Genomic DNA, 23,101 nt, shown 5'->3' on the forward strand with positions numbered 1-23,101 from the left:
CAGGTTTGCTTGTTTTTTTTTTTTTAAAGAAAACATTAACATGATCTCCCCCACCCCAAAAATAATACATAATACCATAATAATGCTAGTATAGTAAACTGTCATAAGACAGACGAGGCAAAAGACCAAAAATGACTTCCTCTTAGGTCAGTTGATTAGAACTTGTTATTCTTACAAGAATTTTACTGCATAGTTACTCAACATATGTTACTCTCATGGGTAAAACTGGTACAAGGGTCAGGTAGTTCTCTTTTGTGTGTGTTCACTCATTTGGAAGCAAATGTCTAAGTAAGTGCCTAATGTTTTTTTTTTTAATGGGTTGATAGATCTTTGTTCACTTTTCTTTTTTATTTCTATCAAAGTAATCCATGTATGTGATTTTTAAAGTCAAAATAGTGCTAAAAGATTTGAATGACACACAATAGTCTGGTGCATTCACCCATTCTTATATTAGTTCCTAGTCCCCAAAGGCAACTCCTTTAACTTTTTGCTATTGATCTTATCTTCTTATTTCTAAGGGAGCTCTGGTAGCATAGTGCCTAAGGCACTTGACTGCTAACCAGAAGGCTGGTGGTTCAAACCCACCAGCCACTCCTCGGAAGAAAGATGGGGCAATCTACTTCCGTAGTGATACTGCCTCGGAAACCCAAGGAGGGGTCACTATGAGTCGGGTCCGACTCAACGTTACTTAACAACAACAACATACTTAACCTTGCTGTTTCTTGATTTCTGAATCTTACATATTGTTAATAGACTTTAACTACTAGGAAAACTATGTTAAGTACTGTAAGAATTGCACAGAATGTGCGTATGGAAGAAAGAAAGTTACTTGTTTAATATGGGTTATTTCATTTGTAAGTATCTAAGAGGAATAGAGGTCACCCTTCCTTTTATAGACCAAAAAAAAAAAAAAAAAAGGCAATTCAGACAGTGTCACTAGATGGCCTTTTTGTCCTTTTTTAAATTTTTTTCTTTGTTACATTGTGAAAGCAGTACATGTGACTTTGATAAGGATAGCCGGTAACTGTCATGGGCTTCCCTCACTACTGCCCCATGATCCCTTACTTGCAATCTCAGTTCTTCCAGACCACACTCACTAAAATGTTTGAGTGATATTTGACTCTGTGTAGTACTATGTTCTTTTAGGGCTATTTTTAACCAGGGATTCTTAGACTTTTGGAATATAATGCACAATGCCCCAGATCCTTTTGAGATTCTTAAGGAAGTTTTAAAGGCTTTAAAAATCCTGATTTAGACTGTCCCCATAAGAAGGGTAAAACTCTCTAGATGTAAACATCTTATTTAAAGCTCATAATTAAATGAAAACTCTTGTTGAAGATCTTCCCCTTTTTCCCTGACCCTCTTCTTTACCAAGCATGATATACTTCTCTAAGAAATGGTCCTTTCTGACAACATGATCAGAGTAGGTGAGACAAAGGGTGGCCATTCTTGCTTCTAAGGAGCATTCTAGGTGTGCTTCCAAGATAGATTTGTTCATTCTTCTGGCATTCCATGGTATTTGTGGTATTTTCAGTCTTCACCAATACCGCAATTCAAAGGCATCAGTTCTTCTTATTCCTTGTCCAGTTTTGACATGCATATGAGGAAATTGAAAGTCTTCAAAGTGACATCTTTGCTCTTCAGCACTTTAAAGAGGTCTTTTCCATCAGATTTTCCCAGAGCAATACGACATGAGGTCTGATTTCCTGACTGCTACTTCCATAGGTGTTGACTATTGTTGTTATGCGCCATTGAGTGGGACCAGACTCATAGTGACACCTCCTTGGGTTTCTGAGGCAGTATCACTAGGGATGTAGATTGCCCAACCTTCCTACCAAGGAGTGGCTGGTGGGTTTGAACCGCCAGCCTTCTGGTTAGCAGTCAAGTGTCTTAGTCACTACACCACCAGAGCTCCTAGGATCGAAGTAAAATGAAATACCTGACAACCTCAGTCTTTTCTCCATTTATCATGATGTTTTTTATGTCCAGTTGCAAGGATTTTTGTTTTCTTTACGTTGAGATGTAGTCTGTACTGAAGGCTGTCCTCTTTGATCTTCATCCGTAACTGCTTCAAGTCATCTTCACTTTTCAACAAACAAGGTTGTGTCATCTACATATTGCAGGTTGTTAATGAGTCTGCCTCCAATCCTGATGCCACATTCTTCACATCGTCCTGCTTCTCAGAATACGTGCTCAGCATACAGATTGAATAGGTATGGTGAAAGGATACAACCCTAACACATAACTTGGCTGATTTTAAACCATGCAGTATCCCCTTGTTCTGTTCAAATGACTACCTCTTGGTCTATGTACAGGTTCCTCATGAGCACTATTAAATATTCTATAATTCCCATGCTTCACAGCGTTATCCATAATTTCTTATGATCCACACAGTAGAATGCCTTTGCAATCAATAAAACACAGGTAGACGTATTTCTAGTATTCTTTACTTTCAGCTAAGATCCATCTGACATCAGCAGTGACGTCCCTCGTTCCACACCCTCTTCTAAATCCAGTTTGAGTTTCTGGCAGTTCCACGTCAGTATACTGCTGCAACTGTTTTTGAATTATTTTCAGCAAAATGTTACTTGAGTGTAATATTAATGATATTGCTAGATATTTTCTGCATTCTTTGGCATCACCTTTCTTTGAAATGGACATAAATATAGATTTCTTCCAGTCAGTTAGGCAGGTAGCTGTCTTCCAGATTTCTTTTCATAAACAAGTAAGTACCTCCAGCACTGCATCTATTTGTTGAAACAGCTCCATGGGTATCCACCAATTCCTTCAGGGCAGCTTGTACTTCTTCCTTTAATACATACTGCTTCATGATCATATCCTACCTTCTGAAATGGTTTAACGTCTACCAATTCTTTTTGGTACAGTTGCTCTCTGTGTTCATTCTATCTTCTTTGATGTTTCCTGTATCATTCAATATTTTGCCTTTAGAATCCTTCAGTATTATAACTCAAAGCTTGAATTTTTTCCTCAGTTCTTTCAGCTTGAGAAGTGTGGAACATGTTCTTCCCTTTTGGTTTTCTAACTCCAGGTCTTTGCACATTTCATTATAATAGTTTACTTTGTCTTCTCAAGCCACCCTTTAAAATTTTTTGTTCAGCTCTTTTATTTCATCATTTCTTCCATTCCATTTTTCCATTTGCTTTAGCTTTCCATATAAGAGCAAGTTTCATAGTCTCCTGTCATCCATTTTGGTCTGCTTTAGACTCTGGATTCTGTTTGATTTGGTCCCTTGCCACCTTTTTAACTCCAGACTCTATTGCTATTCCCACTGCCTTTTAACACCCAGTTTAGGACTTTTGTGCTTGGCCATTACTGTTTTCTAGAACAGTCCTTGGAGTCGTCTACGTACGGTGCATACTTCATCTATTTGTCTTTGTTCTTTCTTCTCTTTGGTCATATATCACTTGTGCTTGATGCAGTTCTTAAACACTTAATACAGGCTGGCACATATGCTATATTTTACTGTAGGGTAAATTGCTGAAAGTCTTATTACCTGAGCCAAGGGATTATACATATTTAAAATGTTAATACCTAATGCTAAATTGACCTCTCAAATTACTTGCTTATCTTTGCCAAAAGTAGAGCGCTTAACCATTCATGACCAGGGCTCTTTTGGTTTATGTTGGCTGTATGCTAAAACTGAGATGGATTGACACAGTGGCTGCAACAGTGGGTGCAAGCATAGCAAGGATTGTGAGGATGGAGCAGGACTGGGCAGTGTTTTGTGCTGTTGCACATAGGGTCGCTATGAGTTGAAACCTATTTAACAGCACCTGACATACTAAAACTATTGCCTAAGGTCTTTTTCAGATTCTTGAATGGAGAAGTTGAAGTTTTATCTGTATTCTTGGCCCTCAAATTCATAATTCTGTGCTTTATTTTCTTGGGTTTATTCTACACTAGGAATTAATAAAAGACTGATATGCCTTCATTAGAGTGATTTCAGTGTGTTGAGCTAAATTGTTAAGCCAGAAACTGTTAGCTGATACTAGAATTTTAAGTCAAGAGATTACTTTACCCTCTCCATATTCCACAGTTGCAGTGGAAACTGAAATCTCGACTTGTCATAGAATTAGTGGGTATCTTTTTTACTTTTTTCTCTTCTGAGCTGTGATCTTTCTCTTCCATAACTTATTTTGGACCTGTCCTACACTGTGTTACATTATTACTACAGGGAAGTCCTTGACACAGAAAATTAGGCTACTTTTTCTTTTGATAGTTGTGTTAGATTGGGTTCTCTAGAGAAACACACAAAAAAACCCAGCAAGGTATATATATATTTAGAGAGAGAGAGAGATTTTCTTAGGTAAATGGCTCACAAGCGTATAGAAACCGACAAGTTCAAGCTGAAAAGTCCGTCTCTGGAGGAGGTGGAGCTTGCAGCCGCCTTGGTTCCCACAAGCACAGTGGAAGATTCCAAGCCACAAAGTCTGTCTCTGGAGGAGATGGGGCTTGCAGCCGCCTTGGTTCCCGCAAGCACAGCAGAGCCGAGAGATTCAAGCTGGCATGCAGTATATTGGTTGTTGTTTCCAATAAAAGATGAATCCGAGACCTCCAGGGCGAGCGGTGAGCCGCTCACTCAAGAAAGTCTGTAGTTCGGAATGCCGTTCTTCCAGATTGTCCTTGGAATATCATTGCAAGCAGCCCACACCCCTAGGGAAACTCCCCTTGGGCAGACCGGCCACTCAGAACTCAGTCATCTGATCCCATCATGGGAACAACCACCCACAACTGGGGTCCAGCCAAGTTGACATACAGCTCCAACTATCACAATAGTATATATTCAGCCTTTTTCTCTGTCTTGTAAATATGCATAATATGTCTTCAACTAGATGATTCAGTACATTCTTAATTTCAGGGCTGCCCATGACACAGGAAATGCCATAGTTGCTGACCTTGTGTAAGAAGATGGAATGGTGGGCACTGTGTTGAGCTGGAGCATCAGAGTCCATCTAACGGTAGAAGCAGCTACCACTCAATGCAGCCATTTGCTACCATGCATAACATAGGCTAGATGTCTTCTGTCTTGTTCAAAAGAAGCTAGAATCCCAGATGTTTGTGAAATCTTCTATTTTTAAATATTATTTTGATCTTTTCTAAACATAAGTTGGGCCAACAAAACTCTTGCTAAATGAGTACCACCCTTGTGCTACCACTTAAACTTTTAAATTCTTTTGTCCAGCCCTAAAGACTTCAGTGTGAAAGTATTGTCAGGTGTTTGACAAGGTTTTTCTGTCTGTGGCAGGGTAAAATTTTCATGGACATAAAAGATATTAACTCTCTTACTCTACCTGGGAGCACTGCTCATGTGAGTTTACATGCACACAGGTTTTGTAAGCAGCATTGTGTAGATAAAATCCCAAAGGCAACCCATTTCAGTGTAGAAGAAGCCTCATTTGCTCTTAGAGACCTGAGGAATTCTTGATTTTACATTCCTTTTGGGACTTCTATCTAATGGAGTAAAAATGCTACGTGATACAGTATTTGTGATGGATGAGTTACGAAAAACCTGATTGCATCAGGTGCATGATAAAGCAGTCAGATTCAGTAAACGCCTTTCAGAGGCATGAATACGAAAGGTATATAGTTTAGCAGAATATACATGCGTAGTTAAACAAAAATGTGATTTAAAAAAAAAATATCCTGAGTATCTATCATGAAACCTTTTGAAAAAGGTCATCTTAATACTATGCTTGTCTGTGAAATTAGAGTGTGATAGTTATTTCTTCACAGAGTTACTACGTTTTACGTGAAACAAGTTACATTAAGTGCTTATTGCTGAGAGTATAATCTTAATTCACTGAATGTTAATTCCTTTTCTGTCTCAGGAGAACTTGGTATTTGGTCCAACTCTTAGGGCTTTGGTTAATCTTTCAAAATTGAATGGTATTTAGTAGCCATCTTATATTGTAAGGCTGTTCCTCTAAAGCATGGGCCTGCAAACTCTTCTGGCCTGTCACCTGTTTACTCCCTGCTGGTTAAGAATTTTTTTTTTTTACTTCAAATAGTTATTTAAGTACCTACATACTAGCCTTTGGCCCTCAAAACCTAAAATACTTCTGACCTTTTGGAAAAAAAGATTTGCCGAACCCTGTTCTATTTTCAGTTGAACTCTGTAACCCACAAATAAGGTACATAATTTTAATTTCTAGGCCTTGTTTTCTCCCTCTTTGGAAAAGATAATACTTGCCCTATCACAGTGGAAGGCTTGTGTAAGAACCCAAAAAATATAAGGTGAAACTGAGACACAAGTCTCATGTTTGTTTTGGTTTATAGATATTGACCTTTGCCCTTATTTGTTCACTCTTTGTCCAAAGTGAGTTTATTTGCTTATCTATTTCCTGTGCTTAGTTGGACAGAAGGTGTTTGATTACAGACTGCCTAAAGCAGAGGCTCTTAAATTTTTAACAAATCAACCAGTTGGGAAACCATGGAATTAGTGGAAAGAGTTAAAATGATCACTGATAAGTGATAAAAATCTACCTTTCAATCAGGGTTAGCTGTGTGGCAAGTAAATCACACGCTGTACATGTCTCATCTTGGTGAAAATAACTTTTTTTAAGATTTTAAAGAAATAACTTCAGTGATTAGAACTAAGCATGCTTCATTCTGGTCAAAATGTAGAAAATTTTCAGGGAAATAAATTGTCTTTAAGGGATACTTCACATGCTGCTGGTGTCCCAAAGATCTTAGTCTTACTGTTTGCATTTTTAGTATGTTCCCCCTAATTTCTATACATAGTAGCTCTGGTAGCATAGTGGGTAAGGCATTTGGCTGCTAATTTAGAAGGTCAGGGTTCAGACCCACCAGCCACTCCACAGAAGGAAGATGGGCCAATCTACTTCCATAAACATTTACAGCCTTGGAAATCCAGTAGGGTCGCTGTGAGTCAGAATCACTCAGTGGCAGTGAGTTTGGTGGTTTGTTTTTTGTTTGTTTTTTTTTAGTGCCTATACCAGAGAGTATTCCCAAGGAGATTTGTTACTTTATTTGATAGCTGAGAACTGATATGAAAATTCTTTTAATTGGAAGAAAGGGTTTGCAGCTCTTTCCAAACCAATGGGCAAAAACTTCAGCGTCCTGTAGACCTGTAATGGGCTAGATAGAGATCCATGGCCATGGGAGTTAGTCTGAGGTTGACCGTTCAGTCTCAGGAAATTTTTTAAAAAACCAAATAAAACTCATTGTCCTTGACTTGATTCTGACTCAGTGTCTCTGTCAGGCAGAGTAGAACTGCCCCATAGAGTTTCCAAGGCTGTAAATCTTTACAGAAGTAGTCTGCCATATCTTTCTCCTGTGGAGCAGCTGTGGGTTTCAGTTGGCCTCAGAGTGCTTTAATCACTCCACCACCAGGGCTCCTTCCCAGGAAATCGTGCCAGCAAAATCATTGAGCTTTCAATTATCGGCCCTCTATTACTTTTCTACTAACAAACAGCAGTGAGGGTACCCTAATTTTCTGCTTTGTTTTGCATTTATTCAAAATGGAGTTAAGAGTATTACAATTTGGTTACTTGTTTGGAAGAACCCTCATTAAAGTTTAAATCTGATAACTGAGCCATGTTGATGCCATTTTAGATACTTCAGTGGTGTTTATTCTCCTGTGCCTCTTATAGTTTATTTTTTCCATTTTTGGAATTTGGGCTTTCAGCTCCTTAGAGCTCTTTATTGACTTGCTTGTCAAAGACAGAAGGTTGATTCTTACTAAACTGAGCAGATTGTTTTAAGTTAGCAGGTTGAATGTATGTTATTTTCCAGTTTGAACCAAATTCAAGTGTCATGCCTATAGTCTAAATATGCCAAGATGATAGCAGTGCTGTGGATTTCAGAGCCCATTTAGTTTCATCAGTAATTTTAATGTTTCTGATTCCCATAACACATGTTTGATGGCTGTTTATAGATGACGTCTGCAGTTTTTCTGGGTCTGTTTAACAGAGATAATTATGGGACTTGACAGCAAAAGCCAAAGAACTGAAGCAGGTTAGCTATCAGAAGTCTTCAGACTAGTACGATTCCTAGAGGGAGTGGCCCTTTAATCTCTGGGCTGAAGCCATCTGGAGGGACATTAAATGCAGAAAAGTTTGTAACTCACCAACTTCACTGAATTTCATGGAATTGACTGACACAGAGCTTAAGTGTCCCTAGTTGTAACCACAACCACTTCATCTTTGTCTGTTTAACACATGACTTAGAACAAACACTCCCTAAGAGTTATAAAGGCTACTTGGAGTTTATGATCACTATTTGTTTATGGAGGTGGTAGAGAACATTAAGTATTTTTTAAAAAGCTGCTTTTGGCACTCTTGTTCCTACAGGGTTTCTTAACCTAGGCTTCCCTTTGCCATGTACTTTACAAGACTGACATTCTGTAATCACAAGGAGTTTGGGCAGTTTCACTTTAGAGAAATTAAATTGCATCTTCCTTTTTAATTAGACTTGGGAGTGTTTTCAAGTAACTGGTTGAAATGGCCTCCCCCCCCCCCATGCCCCATTCAGTTCAAATAAAATGCCTATAGCTAATCTCTTCTTGCACCTGAAAGATTTTTATTATCAATCGGAAGTAGTTCCAAATTTAGTCCTTGAATTTTTTTTTTTCCCAATTAGTATGATGGTAGCTCATTAGTTGTAGAAGATGTTTAACTTGGGGGAGATCAGTGCTTCTTCAGCATCTAACTCAGCTTGATGACAGTCTTCATGCCACCACTGCTTCTTGAATCTTCAGAGTTAATATTTAACAGGTCTAGCCAGGGTTCATTGGTTATTAATAGTTATACATTGGTTATAAATGGGCTGTCACCTTGTTTGCATTTGTTGTTGTTGTTGTTATGTGCCGTCGAGTCGGACCCGACTCATAGCGACCCCTCCTTGGGTTTCCAAGGCAGTATCACTACGGAAGTAGATTGCCCCATCTTCCTTCCGAGGAGTGGCTGGTGGATTTGAACCGCTAGCCTTCTGGTTAGCAGTCAAGTGCCTTAGCATTACAGCCTTAGATATATTCAAAGTGTCATTGATGTTCTAAACTGTATGACTTCTAGGAATGATTATCTGGTTGGGATTCTAATGATAATAAGCATATGATCTTGTAAAACTGCTGAAAGAACAAGTCAAATCACTAATGCTGATGATCTTAGGTACAAATTGAAAGCTTTTTTCTGAAATTAAATTTGGAGGAAAAAAAAAAGGTGGTACAGGGAAAGGAGACAGGAATAGGAGGAAGTGGAATGTGTGGTTAATTGCTTCCATGAATAACTCCTTCCTTTGCCATGAGACCAGAGAACTAGATGATGGCTCGCTACCATTAGTGAACATTCTATAGAAGAATCCTTATAAAATGGGGGGAAATTTTCAAATTCTCATAGAATCGAGACTTTCCAGAGCCATTGAGGCTGGATGAATCCTGAAACTCTGATCATCTTTAAACCGTAAACCAAAAATATCCCAACGTCTTCAAAAAAATATTGTTGGGTGCTGTCAAGTAGGATTGTGATGGTGTAGTTAAGGGTTATTTGTCAACTTTGTGGCACCTGGTTTTGGGTGGCTGGGCTGCTGTATATAGTGACTGCCCATGATGAGACTGGTAATCAGTTCCATGGTGGAATCTGCTGTGAGCAACAGAATAGTTGTCTTGGGGATGTGGTCTGCTTCCAGTACGTAAGCAGCTTTGAGAAAGGTCTCTTGAGGTTTTTGACATGCTTGGACCCTGCATTCAGCCAAGTCTTCATTCAGCAGCCTGCCATGTTGTTTGCCAATCTTGGAATTGTGCCCTTCTCCTTGTCAGCCATGGGTTTGTCAGCCTTAGCAGTCAGCAGCTGCCTACATTGAGACGCCTCCAGCTCCAGTGGAATAGGAGCAAGAAGCAGAGCTAAAGTGCAAGGTTGAGGGGGCTTCACCCAGCCTCTAGAGCTTGCACTTGGAACTCAGACTTTTAGCCTTCTAAACTATGAAAATAAATCCGTTTGTTAAAGCCATCCATTTGTTATTTCTGTTATAGCAGCACTAGAGAACCAAAACAGCAACTCACAGTGACCCTACATGACAGAGTAGAACTGCCCAAGAAGTTCTCTTGCCTGTAATCTTTATAGAAACAAATCATCAGATCTTTTCCCATAGAGCTTCTGGGTGGATTCGAACCACCAATCTTCAGAGCATCTAACCATCACACTACCAGGGCTCCTCAAACCAAACAGTTGTTAACAAAAGATTGGCAGTTTTAATCCTTCAACTGCTCCATGGGAGAAATAGCCTGGCTATCTGCTCTTCTAAAGGTTTTGTTTTTGTTAGGTGCCACCAAGTTGGCTCCAACTCATACTGACCTTATGAACAGAATGAAATACTGCCTGGTTGTGTGCCGTCCTCACAATCCTTTCTATACCTAAGCTCGTGGTTGCAGCCTAGGAAACCTTATGGGACAGTCCTAGACTACCACTGGGTCACTAAGAGTCAGAATTGATTCCATAGCACCTAACACACAAGTAGACAATGTTTACCTTGAGCATTGTGTTCTTTTAAAGATCTATATGGGATCAAATTGACTACAGGCAACTGGAAAGTTCAGATAAAGTTTGTTAATGGGGAAAAACAACTTGGAAAAGGATGAGAATGGATGCACAACTTGCAGAAAGTGGTCAGTTTCACTGAATTGTCCATGTCGGAAGTGGTGTTATGTTCTGTGTATTTTCAGAAGGAAGGCTGGGCAGTCTAGTTCTGTAGTGATACCACCTCGGAAACCCAAGGGTCGCTATGAGTCAGGTCCAACTCGACACCGCCTAACTGTGTATTTTCAACGAAAATTTTAAATAAACCAAGATTGTGAATAAGAAAATAGGGAGTATATAAAGTGATTTGGGGAACTTATCTCCTAGACTTTTACTAAAACTTTATTAAAGTTTTTATATTGGGGATGGAATACTTCTAAACAAGAATGGTATCTCTCAGTTTTATGAGTCTTGTTTAGCCTTTTCATGCTAGGATACTATGCAATACAGCTATTTCACTTTTTCTTCTCTTCTCTCCCAGGTGGTCTTCGGGGGGTAGCACGAGGTGGTCTAGCAGGACTAACACTTACCAGTCTCTATGCATTGTATAATAACTGGGAGCACATGAAAGGCTCCTTGATCCAGCAGTCACTCTGAAGATTTTGCCAACTTATGAATGGAAGACAGTTTAGTAGTCATCCAAACCAATTTATAAGTCAGCGTGGAATTATTTTCTCTTCTACTACAATTTGTGTAAAAAGTTGGAGATTCTGTTTTGCTGTGATGAAAATCTTTGATGGTTATCAGGACTGGCACTTCTAGCCACTAGTGAATTGGAACAAAACTACTTTGAAGGCTCACGGAGTAATACGGTTCTCTTATCCTTTGGAGACTTTGTTTATATTACACCTTGAACTGGAAAACCACTTACTCCCAGAATTCAGGTCATATTTGTTGCAATACCGTTATCACCAAGTTTGTTGATGTAATGATGATCTTAAATGATAATGTTACCCTGTATTCCTAATAAAGGGTGAAAATAACCAGAGTCTTATCTCCAACATAAGCATTGTGTCTCCATTTTTAAGCATCTACTTGTATATACAGTGAAAGCATTTTTTTGTCTCAGCTAGTGTCAAACAACGTATTTTCATGTCTTTGTTGAAATGAAGGGCTACTGGTGGCATTAAAAGGTAAGGTAAGATTTTTCTCCAAGAGTTGACAGTAAAACCTCAGGGTTATAACCATTCTGTGAGTGAGTGGTGTGCTAGAATCATCATCTAAGTCATGCTTCATTTTGTGTGCATTAACACATATTGTTACTAGGGATAATCAGAAAAATAGATGAAGAGGTAGAAGTTTCTCAAGGAAGCCCTAGGAAAGAAAGGACCAAGCTATTTAATTTCTTAGTTTGTTTTCTTTAGAAAATGAGTTAACATGATAAAACTGCGTTGCAAGTAAGTTACATGTAATATGCAACGTATACTAGAATAGTGGCTATTATGACTGCAGAAAGTAAACTATGGCCTTTTGGATGTTTCTAGGAAGGAGGGAATCACAACGGCATTAAATGTTAGCTCAAGTCCCCTATGTTAACACTAATAATAAGGATGTGTGTCTGTGTGTATAGTTTCAATATATTTGCAACAGACAGATTAAAAATTAAAAGGTATGGATATGAAGTTTGCAAGACTGAAAATTAAAGTTTTTAACAACATGACTGTTCACTGATTTGATTCATAAAGTATCACGGACATTTTGATAAATACAAAAACAATTTTTATATATTCCAGTTTATCAGCTGTGCTCTTACCCAAAGGCTAACATATTTTTAAAATGTGCTACTGCATTTTCTGACAAGGTTGTTTCACAGATACACACAACAACTACAGCTGTTATGGTTTTAATGGAGAGGTATAAAATGCGTTAGTGCAAAAGAATGTTTTACATGTCAGCATAATGATTATGCAAATTTAGGAATATACAGTTGTGTTAACACCTCAAAAAAAAAAAAAAAAAACTACAAAGTTTCCTACAACTTAAGATGTGAGAAAAGTTCCTTAAATTTTTACCCAACACTTTATAGTTCTAAATAGTATCTGGGGGGATTAAATGGTATCTGAGAAACATGAGGCTCTTCTGAGTTGTGATCCAAAGTGAAACTTTAAAAGTATTTCCAATAATACATAGGCAGTTAAGAGGCTTAAGAGTTTAAAATCCTGGAAGGCAACAAAGGTAGCTCATTTTAGAGAATTTAAAAACATAAATCCCATTTCTCTCCTACACAGACTTTAAAGCATGGACATGTCTTTAAGGATAATCAGGAAACAATAGTTTTCATAAAGCTTCAATAAACACCCCAAGGCACAAGTGTTCAGAACACCCTGTTCACTAAAATGTCACTGCATTCTACTTTTAGAGGTGTAGGTGTATGCTCTGCTTACAGTGAGAGGACATTTCATTTATCCCCAGTTAAAAGCACCAGATGTCAACCTCAATGTCCGTTTATTTACACAGAAATGCACCAATAATCCCTAGGATAGTAAAAATTCAAGTACAGTATTTCCAACATGACTTTGCCTTTTGCTCTTCGATTAGTTAGCACTGGGGCTCTTTTACCTATAGGTCTGTAAAATATTTATAAGAGGCTCGGACTATACTGAATGTGTTGTTGAAACAATGCAGAGCCCCTCTAAAAGAGCTCACTGGATACTTTAATAACATTAAGAGATCAATAAAGAATTTGCAGTAGTTGAACCTCTTTCAAAAGAAGAAATACAGAATTAACAAGCTAAATATACTTCATAATTCATGTCAGAAATTGCCAAGATTTAATACATAATTTTGGTAAGAAAAAAACACTATTATTGGCAAGGTAAATTACTTATGTGAAATATATATATATATATATATATATATATATATTAATTTAACAGTAAGTATTTGAGATCACTAATGGAGAAAAACCCACAGCAAGGTGAACATCTAAACAAAGGGTCATCAAGAGGCTAAGAAAGTTTACTATATAACACATCAACAACACTGTGATTACACAAATAATTCATTTTTAAAACTACAGTGCTTTAATATATGTCTAGTAACTCTAAGGAGCCAGGGAGGCTTGAAAAAGACCTATCCACCAAGATGCTGTACTTCTAATGTAGGGCTGAATTAAGTAATACTTCTGTAAGAAGGAAGTGAAATCTCCTCAGCATCAATTTAGCAGCCTTTTTCTATTACATGGTAACATAATTTGATGACTTGTTTCTCTTCACTAGTTCAAAGACAGGAAAGGAACTAAGCTGACTGATCAGATTCAGAAACAATGATTTGGCAAGGCGCAGTCACTCAGTTCGTGGATATGCGATAATCTGCAGAAAAGGGGCTTCACTCTAGTATTCCATTTTTCACATCTGTAAAAAAGAACCCCACAGGGAAAGTCACTACAGTATAAAAGCAATTTTTCCCACTTTGAAGCTTTGACTCATTTCTTAATATACTAGAATCTACACAGGCTCTGAAAACTTTCTAGACAGCTACATCATCTTGAAAGAGGTTATTTTTGAGTATGTCCTAGATTTTTTATAAAGCAAAGTTGAAATACATGCATACCTCATTTTATAGTGCTGTGCTTTGCTTTATTGTGCTCCACAGGTACTTTGTTTTTCACAAATTGAAAGTTTGTGGCAACTCTGTATATCAAGCAAGTATATAGCACCATTTTTCCAACAGTATATGCTCATTTCATGTCTCTATCTTATTTTGGTAAATCTCACTATTTCAGACTTTTTCATAAAGCTATTGAATACTTTAAATAGACTACAGTATAGTGCAGACATAACTTTTATATGCACGGGGAAACCAAAAAATTTGTATGACTTGCTTTATTATGTTATTCACTTTACTGTGATAGTCTAAAATCAGACTTGCACTACTCTCAAGGTATGCTTATACATGAAACTCTTATGATCTTCTCTTTTACCCTCCTTTGCCTAATATACATAACATCAACAGGAATAGGTTCAATGGGCATAGTAAGATATAATATTTACTTTGTGAGCAGCAGCTAAAATCAGTATAGTCACACTGGTAACTCATACCCACCTGTAGTGGAGTTCGATACAACCACTTTTCTTTATCAACTTTAAGCTGCATACAGGCAAAAAGATCACAAACTGCTGGGAGACCGTAACAGTCTGGGGGAAAGTTATGTTCCTCTTGTATGGGTGAATTCAGTAATACTTCCTGCAATTAGACAAAAAGGATATTCATACATGCTAACTGGGAGGCATGAGACCAACTTAACTCATCTTCCAAATAGTGTCTAATAAAGTATGTTGGCCATTCCAATAACTAAAAGCAAAGGTGACAATTATTTCTTCCAGCCCAAATCTCTCCCATAAACAGCAAAACAGGCAAGTTTTTATTTTTTTTCTTTTCCTGCCAGGATGGGGAGTAGGGGCCTAGAAAATATATAAAAATTGCAATCTGAATAAGCATAAATTAACTACACCGGTAAATGGTAAGGTGCTTTGGTGGTGTACTGGTTAATGCATTCGGCTGCTAACCAAAAGGTTGGCAGTTTGAACCCACCAGCCACTCTGCTGGAGAAAGATAAAGCAGTCTGCTCCCCTAACAATTTATAGCCTTGGGACAGTTCTACTCTGTCCTAAAGGGTTGCTATGAATTGGAATTGACTTGATGGCAGTGGGTTTGGGTTTTGGCAGGGTTTTATTTTGTTTTGGTAAATGTTAGCTCTGCCCTCCATTCTGTTGTTAACACGGCACCAAGATTAATACCTTAGCCAAATTTAGCATTTAGTCTGGGATTGAGAGTGCAAGAATCTGAAAGTATTTCTAATTGCTATTTTGGTATCTGTGCTCACCTGGGCCTTCTTTCGAAGTAGCCACTTGTCTTCTCCAGAGGACACCTGGCTGAGGTTTCCTGTGTTCTTTCCTGGCAAGACCCAGTCAGCTGGGTTAAAGGGACACCAAGATGTGGCCATGGGGCTCATAAGCTTTTGTTTGCCAGCTCTGTCCTCAGTACTAGGCACTTCCTTGGGACTTCCTTCTTTGTGTGATGGTCTGATAAGCCACCCTGACAAGGCACTGTTCCTTATGACTTGAAAGGAATCATCAATTCTCGAAGGAGCCATGCCATTTGGTGCCTTAGCTTGTTCTGTTGCCTCTTTTCTGGAAGGACAGAGCCACATATTCAGGGAATCTTTAAGCTTCTCAAACTCAGGTTTTGGATCCACAGGCATCCCATTTTTATCCTTTCCTTCTTTCTTTAGAAGCCACGTACACAGAGCTTCCCTCTCACAATTTTCATCACACACACACTCTGAAAAGCTTGTGCAGGGCTCATTGGCTCTGCATACCTCCTCTACTTTATATGGTTCTTGATGGTTCTGGACAAGCCAATCCATGGTAACCATGCTAGGGGTGGACAATGGTTTCTTCGCCTCCAAGTGGTCATTGAGGCATTTCAGATTGCCCAGATTTTCAATCTCCACACCTTTGGGCTGATTGCCCTGACAATTGGTACAGGAATCAGGCTTGAGAAGCCAATCACTCACATTATAGGGCTCCTGGAAAACATGGAACAAGAGCTTAAACTTCTCACTGGTTTCAAAACTGCCATTATCAGATTTCTCCAGTTTATGGGGTTCCTGGGGAGTCAGCAGCCAATCGGAAAGGTGCACCTCATCTTGATCAGGAAGCTCCAGATCTCCAGCCTTTTCAACTTCAATGGAGAAAGAACTGGTAGAAGAACAGCTGTTACACTTTTTATTATTTGGGTTTTCAGGAACTTCTTGTTGCTGACTCTTCAGAAGCCAGTTTTCCAAGCCCTTTAGGTTGCCCCAGACATTACTGAAGAAATTGCAGGCTCTGGGAGAAGTCTACACAGGAAGCACACACACAGTATTATATTAGTTCACCAGAACAATTACAAATGCTTTGGGGATTCAACATGAAAGAGCTTTGTTTTCATATTTACTGTACTAGTCATTGTTTCTAAATTTAAGGATACCAAAAAGCCAAAAGGCAAGACTGGCAAAAATATCCATAGCATATTTGATAGAAAACTGGGTAGTATCTCTAACATGGTAAGCTTTTACAAATAAAAGTGAGTATGATCACACAATTAATCAAAGAAGGCTAATCAACATGAAAATACTTTCGTTAGTAATCAAAGAAACTAGCAAAAAAAAAAATTGTAAATGATACCACTAAGAGAGAGGGTTCAGGGAAGCAGGTACCCTCAATACTTTACTGGTAAAAACAAACTGGTATCAACGTATGGAAAACGTAATTGATAATATGTATAAAATTTTTTAAAAGGGTACATATAATTGTAATTTAGCAATTTCTGGGAATTTCTGCCTAGGGAACTAATCAATAACATGCACAAATAACTAGCTACTAGGCACTTAGAGAACCTTATTTATATCCAGAAATACTAGAAATTACATGATAGCCAATCAATAAAATATAGTATTAAAAACATTGTAGAAGAAATTCAATAGCAGAGAAATATATTATTGATATATAAGTGAAAAAATCTGCTTATAAAGATAGGATTTACATACTGATTTTTTTTCAAGTATATGTATGCATGGAAAAATGAAGTTTATTAACAAAAATGTTACAGTGGTTGTCTGTGCATGGTAAGATAATGGTTTTGTATTTCTTTTGTAAATATTTTCTAGTTTTTATAGTGAAGAGGTGTCAGTATTACAGTAAACAATTATAAAATGTTTCCAGGCTAGAACTATAAACAAAGACATATACTACATGTGCCTAAGGCATTTGACTGCTAACCAGAAGGCTGGCAGTTCAAACCCACCAGCCACTCCTCAGAAGGAAGACTGGGCAATCTACTTCTATAGAGATACCACCTTGGAAACCCAAGAAGAGGTCACCATGAGTCAGATCCAACTCAACAGCACCGAGTTTAGTTAGTGTCAGGATAGTTACTAACTGCATCTACTATTACATTTCTCTCAGAAATAATAAAGACAGAAACATACCTGACTATTCTCCAAGGTCTGCTTTTGGGTGAGCCAGTCCTGAGGGTTGGTGCTAGGTACATACAGAGCCTGACGACCACTGGCAGGTTTGCTTCCAAGCAGCCATTCACTGAGAGGTACAGCTGTGGTGCTGGATGATGACTTCTGCTAATTACATAATACTTTATTAATGGGGCAATGTCAGTTGCAGTAGAAAGTTCACCAGAAAAGCAGGAAACCCAAGCTCTCTAATATTGGCTTCACATTAACCCTGAGCAAGTGTCATTTTCACAATTACAAAACAAGGAGTAGCTTATCTCTAGGGTTCTCAATTCTGAAAGTCTAGGAGTTTATATATATTCACACTGCCTTTAAAAGTCTCCCTTAATATATACCTTCAAAAAAAAAAAACCTACTGCCATCAAGTCAATTCTGAGTCATAGTGACCCTATAGGACAGAGTAGAACTGTCCCATAGGTTTTTCCAAGGCTGTACATCTTTACAGAAGCAGACTGCCCCATCTTTCTCCCACTCCCAGAGTGGCTGATGGGTTCAAGCTGCCAACCTTTTGGTTAGCAGCTGAATGCTTTAACCACTAGTGGCTTTTTATAAATAGATGCTATCAAGAAATAAAAAGGGGATGGGGGTTGGGGGGTACTCGTTTAATCAAACCCCAAAAGAAATATAACCTAAATAGTGACTCAGTTACAGATACAAACCTGTTTTACCTGCTCTGCCACTGGTATATAACCTCTCTTCTCCAAGAAGGGTCCAGTATTTGATGAATTAGCATGAGCCATCAGGTGCTCAGGAATTTGCTACAAAATTAAGGCAATTTAATCAAGTTTATGCTATACTTTCATATCAAAAAGTAAGAGTTTAATTCCTAAATTTCAAAAGCATTGAGCTAAGCATCACCACTTCACTAGAATAAATATTCACACTAAATCCAATAACCTACAAAATGGTTATCAAATCTCAGAACTCTAGCCACCTCTAAGTAACTATCCCTCTGTAAGAACTCTTCACCAGAACTGGTAGTAGAATATTACTATTTTGAACAAGACTAAACTATTTTTGGCTCTTAATAAAAATCATTCAAGCCACAAACTGAACAAGAAGTATGTCCAAAATATTTATAGATAGAAGAATTCCAGAGATATCAATAATACCACATTGAAGGAACTATCCAAATAATTCTCTAACTATAGACTTACTCAGAACATGAAATGTGGCAAGCTTAACCAATTCTCAAGAAAGTCACTATTCAGAGTAAAAATGTGATTTTTCTTTTTCATGACCACCTATTAGATGCCACAGACCTGAGAAACACACTATGAACCATCTGAGATCAACATTACTCACCATGGTCTTGAGGGACCCAAATGTGGTGATGGTCTGGCGCAGCGCAGTTGTGTCTGCTTCAAAGAGCAGGACAGTTGAATCTTCTGGTTTGAGAGTCAAACTGCCCAATCTTGGAAAAACAAACAAACCTTGGCTACTTACTGTTGTTTCAGTGGTCTGTATCAGCAGGTATAACAGTAAACACATAAAGCCGGATTTAACACAGTAACACAGAATTCAAGTTAAATCAACACATGTAAATGAGTTTGAATACAATGTTTTTTTCAAAAATATACCAAAGTCAAGGAGCCAAAAGTTAAAATACAAAAAGTGTCTTTACCTCTCCAGGCACACAGAGACTTGATTGGCTAGATCTTTGTTTTGGGAGCACTCCAGTTGATGAATAAGACAATTGAACTGGCCCAATAACTGTTTAAAAAAAAAAAGAAATGAAAGGAAATCATCTAGCCCACTGAAATTAAACTTCTGTTGATTTATACATAAATATTTCATTACAAGGAAGACATTCTCTAGAATCCAGAAACCAGTTCAAACCAACTAAAGCCTGGCATCATCCCCCTTACCCAGTAGAGCTGCTGGGCTTGCTGTTGCAGTGTCTCCTCTTTAAGCTGATAAATGAGGTCAACCTGTTCATACAGCCACACCTCTCTGCTTCGAAGGCATTCCAGATGACGGCTTATGCAGCTGTGAATCTGAGCTTTGACCTAAGAAACATACATGTTAGCTTCTCTACTGTTATAAGCCTAAATAATGGTATTTCCCCATGGAACAGTGAGGTTTTAAACTTTTAAGGATCACAGATCCTTTCCATACCTTAATGACATCTATGGAACACCTCCCTAGAAGAATGCATATACTAAAAACACTACCTATAATTTTAAAGTTTAGTGCCCAAAGCCCATCCATGCTCCTACCAAAACTCCAAGGACCCCAGTTTAAGAATCTTAGCCACAGACCCTCATGCACTGCTGGTGGGACTGTAAAATGATACAATCACTGTGGAAAACAGTATGGTGCTTCCTTAAAAAATTGGAAATAGAAATACTATTTGATCCAGCAATCCCATTACTAGGTATATATCCTTAAGAAGTGAGAACCAGGACACGAATAGCTATATGCACACCCATGTTTACTGCAGCACTATTCACAATAGCAAAGAGATGGAAACAACCTAACTGCCCATTAGCAGATGAATGGATAACCAAACTACAGTACATACACACAATGGAATACTACATACCGCTAAAGAATAATGAAGAATCCATGCAACACCTTATAACATAGATGAACTTGGAGGACATTATGCTGAGTGAATTAAGTCAATTATAGAAGGACAAATATTGTATGACTTCACTATTGTAAAGTCAAAGAAAGGTTTACACATGGAAGGACACTTTCTTTGTTGGTTAGCAGGAATGGGAAGAAAGAAGAATTATTAAATAGGTCGGTGACAAGTACTGATTTGGGTGGAAGGAAAGGCAATATACTAAAAGCAAGTGACCAGCACAATAATACTAAGGAAAAGAAAAACATGGAGAGGTGCACAAGAGATACAGATAACAAAAGTAAACACTTTTACATACACAATACTGCATTATCAGTAATAACAAATATTAATCTACGAGTGGATACAAGGTACACAGGCAAAATGATCAGGTATAGGTAGGTAAAAGGGAATAGACCCATGACCATATATAAATTTGGCAGATGTTATTTCTTTATACATATTTGTATGTGACTTAAGAATGTCCATAATGACAGAGCTATAACGGGGGCAAAATCCTAAATTCTGAGCCACAGCCATGCACCTTGAAGGAGTGGGTTGCTGGGCCCATAGGCTCAGAACCACAGTCATGGGGGACATCAAGCTCAACTGGCAAAACATACTACACAAACACGCCACTTTGGTAAATAGTGACCGGGGTCTTAAAAGCTTGCAAGTAGCCATCCAAGATGTAACAACTGGTCTCTCCTCTTCCGAAACAAAGAATGAAGACAATCAAAGACACATGGAAACAATTAGTCCAAGGGACTAGTGGACCGTGCTAACCTCAGCTTCCATGACCCTAAGACCAGAAGAGTAAGATGGTGCTCAGCTACCACTGTCAACCATTCAGAAAGGGATCAGAATAGGAGATCCTAAGTAGAAGAGGAGAAAAATAAGGAACAAAACTCAAAATCATAAAAAAGACCAGGTTTACTGATCTGGTAGAGACTGGTGAAACCCCGAGACTATGGCCCCTAGTCACCCTTTGGGCCTAGAACTGAACTCATTCCCATGGCTTCCAACCAAACAGACAGGCCTACAAGGTAAACATTTACACCAAGTAGGTATACTCCTTATAATCAACCATGGGAGATCTGAATGGCAGCATTTGCATAGGAAGAAAGCTCAGAGGGCAGAAATGCACAGGAAAGGAGGACACAGAGAAAAGGTAACCACCGACAAGAAGTGGGAAGATAGCTGTTACATTATGGGGATTGCAATCAATGTCATGAAACAAAATGTGTATGAACTGTTGAAAGGAAAACAAATTTTCTCCATCAGCTCACCCAAACCACAATTTAAAAACATGAAAAGAATGCTAGTCATACAGGCATACCTAAGCTCTAAAGTTCTCCTTTAATACCCCACCTTTTAAAAGGAGGTTTATTTTGGGTATCCAAAAAGAACAAATAAAAGAAGGTATCAAGAAACACTGATCCCCCTCAGTGGTCCATTTAATTTTAAAGCCTATGGTTTTGCAAGCTTACTAGGACAGATAATGTTAGTTATACTTTAAAAGCTAATATTTAACAGCTAGCACTTATCTCTTTTCCCACCCCATCGAATGAGCTATCCATTCATGAACAGGTTTTTACTGATGTTAGTTGCTGTCAAGTAGATTCTGACTCCTGGTGAGCCCATGTGTGCAAAGTAGAACTGTTCCATTGGGTGTTCAAGGTTGTGACCTTCTGGAAGTAGATCACCAGGCCTGCCTTCCAAGGCGCCGCTGGGTGGGTTCAAACTGCCAACCTTTCAGCTAGTAGTCAAGCGTTTAGCCATGTGCTCCATCCAGAGACTCCGAGTAACAGATTACTATTAGGATAATGCAATTAACAGATTTCATTCTGGCTTGCGCTTATAAACTAAGTCATTTACAGAACCATGCTGCTAAAACTATGGTAACAACAAATGAAAAGATGGTGGAGGACTTCTGAAGTGCTTCCCTGTAGGCAACAAAAGGAAAGAGCTGAGCAGCACACTACTCACTGAATGGCTTAGTTATTTTTTATTGATGGCACAGGGAACACAAAGATAAAATGCATGCTGAATTGAAGTCTCCAGAATGGTATGAAGTTTTCCATACTCTAATAACATTTCTTATTTCTCTTTGGGATCAAAAGCATCACTATATCAAAGCAGCTGACTAGGATTACAAATACCATGCAAAGCATGGAGTGAATTTGGTTGACAGTCAGAAGCCATGCCCTTGGCCATGCTCTCCTCAGCCCTGTGATGAGTCAGGACAAGGGAAGGGAAAAGCATACATCACACCTCTTGAAGGTTATCTTTAATTTGCTGTTCAGCCCGGAGAACACCACCAATAGCCAATTCCAAGTCCCTTCGTGCATCACAGCACCTCAAAAGGGGCTCTCGATTACTGGAGCAGCCACTCTGGTCCTGTGAGTTGTTCATTCTGCTCACTGTGCCTTTAAAAGGAAAACAAATAATACTGTAATCAACCTTTCAACCCTCCCTCACATAATCATTCCAACCAGCTACCAAATATAAAGGAGCTCTGGTAGCATAGTGGCTAAGACACTTGCCTGCTAACCAGAAGGCTGGCGGTTCAAACCCACCAGCCACTCCTCGGAAGGAAGGTTGGGCAATCCTACTTCCGTAGTGATACTGCCTCGGAAACCCAAGGAGGGGTCACTATGAGTCAGGGCTGACTCGATGGCACACAACAACAACAACAACAACCAAATATAAACTCCTAAGTAAATACTGTTGTTGTCGTTATGTCTAGTCAGACCTGACTCATAACGACCCCTCCGGTTATCACTATGGAAGTAGATTGCCCAACCTTCCTTCCCAGGAGTGGCTAGTGGGTTTGAACTGCCAGCCTTCTGGTTAGCAGTCAAGTGCCCTAGGCACTATGCTACCAGAGCTCCTAGTAAATACTACACTATATAAATATTAACACCCAACTGTGTTCCCACCATAAAATTCTGTGATTCTACTTTA

The 23,101-nt window shown here is 38.6% G+C and overlaps 2 protein-coding genes across 2 annotated transcripts in view; one reads left to right on the forward strand and one right to left on the reverse strand.

Moving 5' to 3' along the window:
* LOC103195148 (mitochondrial import inner membrane translocase subunit Tim23) overlaps positions 1–11,150 on the forward strand; it is a 42,248-nt gene extending 31,098 nt beyond the window's left edge. The window contains exon 7 of the mRNA XM_007938621.2: positions 11,035–11,150. Coding sequence (XP_007936812.1) covers positions 11,035–11,150 — 116 coding nt within the window. The remainder of the gene's footprint in view (positions 1–11,034) is intronic.
* Positions 11,151–13,880: 2,730 nt separating this feature from the next.
* On the reverse strand, positions 13,881–22,549 carry NCOA4 (nuclear receptor coactivator 4). The gene is made up of 9 exons (XM_042780659.1): positions 22,409–22,549; positions 19,434–19,574; positions 19,190–19,278; positions 18,871–18,979; positions 18,234–18,323; positions 17,527–17,670; positions 15,379–16,395; positions 14,546–14,738; positions 13,881–13,906 (listed from the first exon to the last, which is right to left on the reverse strand). Exons 1-9 carry the CDS (start codon positions 22,547–22,549, stop codon positions 13,881–13,883), a joined length of 1,950 nt encoding a protein of 649 aa, XP_042636593.1.
* Between the last annotated feature and the right edge of the window lie 552 nt (positions 22,550–23,101).

The sequence above is a fragment of the Orycteropus afer genome, unplaced genomic scaffold (assembly GCF_000298275.1).
Source record: "Orycteropus afer afer isolate SDZICR_OR568_19922 unplaced genomic scaffold, OryAfe1.0 scaffold00052, whole genome shotgun sequence".
NCBI classification, from domain to species: Eukaryota; Metazoa; Chordata; class Mammalia; order Tubulidentata; family Orycteropodidae; genus Orycteropus; species Orycteropus afer.

Coding starts and splice junctions, on each gene's coding strand:
- NCOA4 (XM_042780659.1), bottom strand. CDS start 22,549: ATGAACAACTCACAGGACCAGAGTGGCTGCTCCAGTAATCGAGAGCCC. Junction 18,980..19,189: donor GTCTCTGTGTGCCTGGAGAG/GTAAAGACACTT, acceptor TGTTTTTCCAAG/ATTGGGCAGTTTGACTCTCA. Junction 13,907..14,545: donor TTTTAGCTGCTGCTCACAAA/GTAAATATTATA, acceptor TCTTTTTTACAG/ATGTGAAAAATGGAATACTA.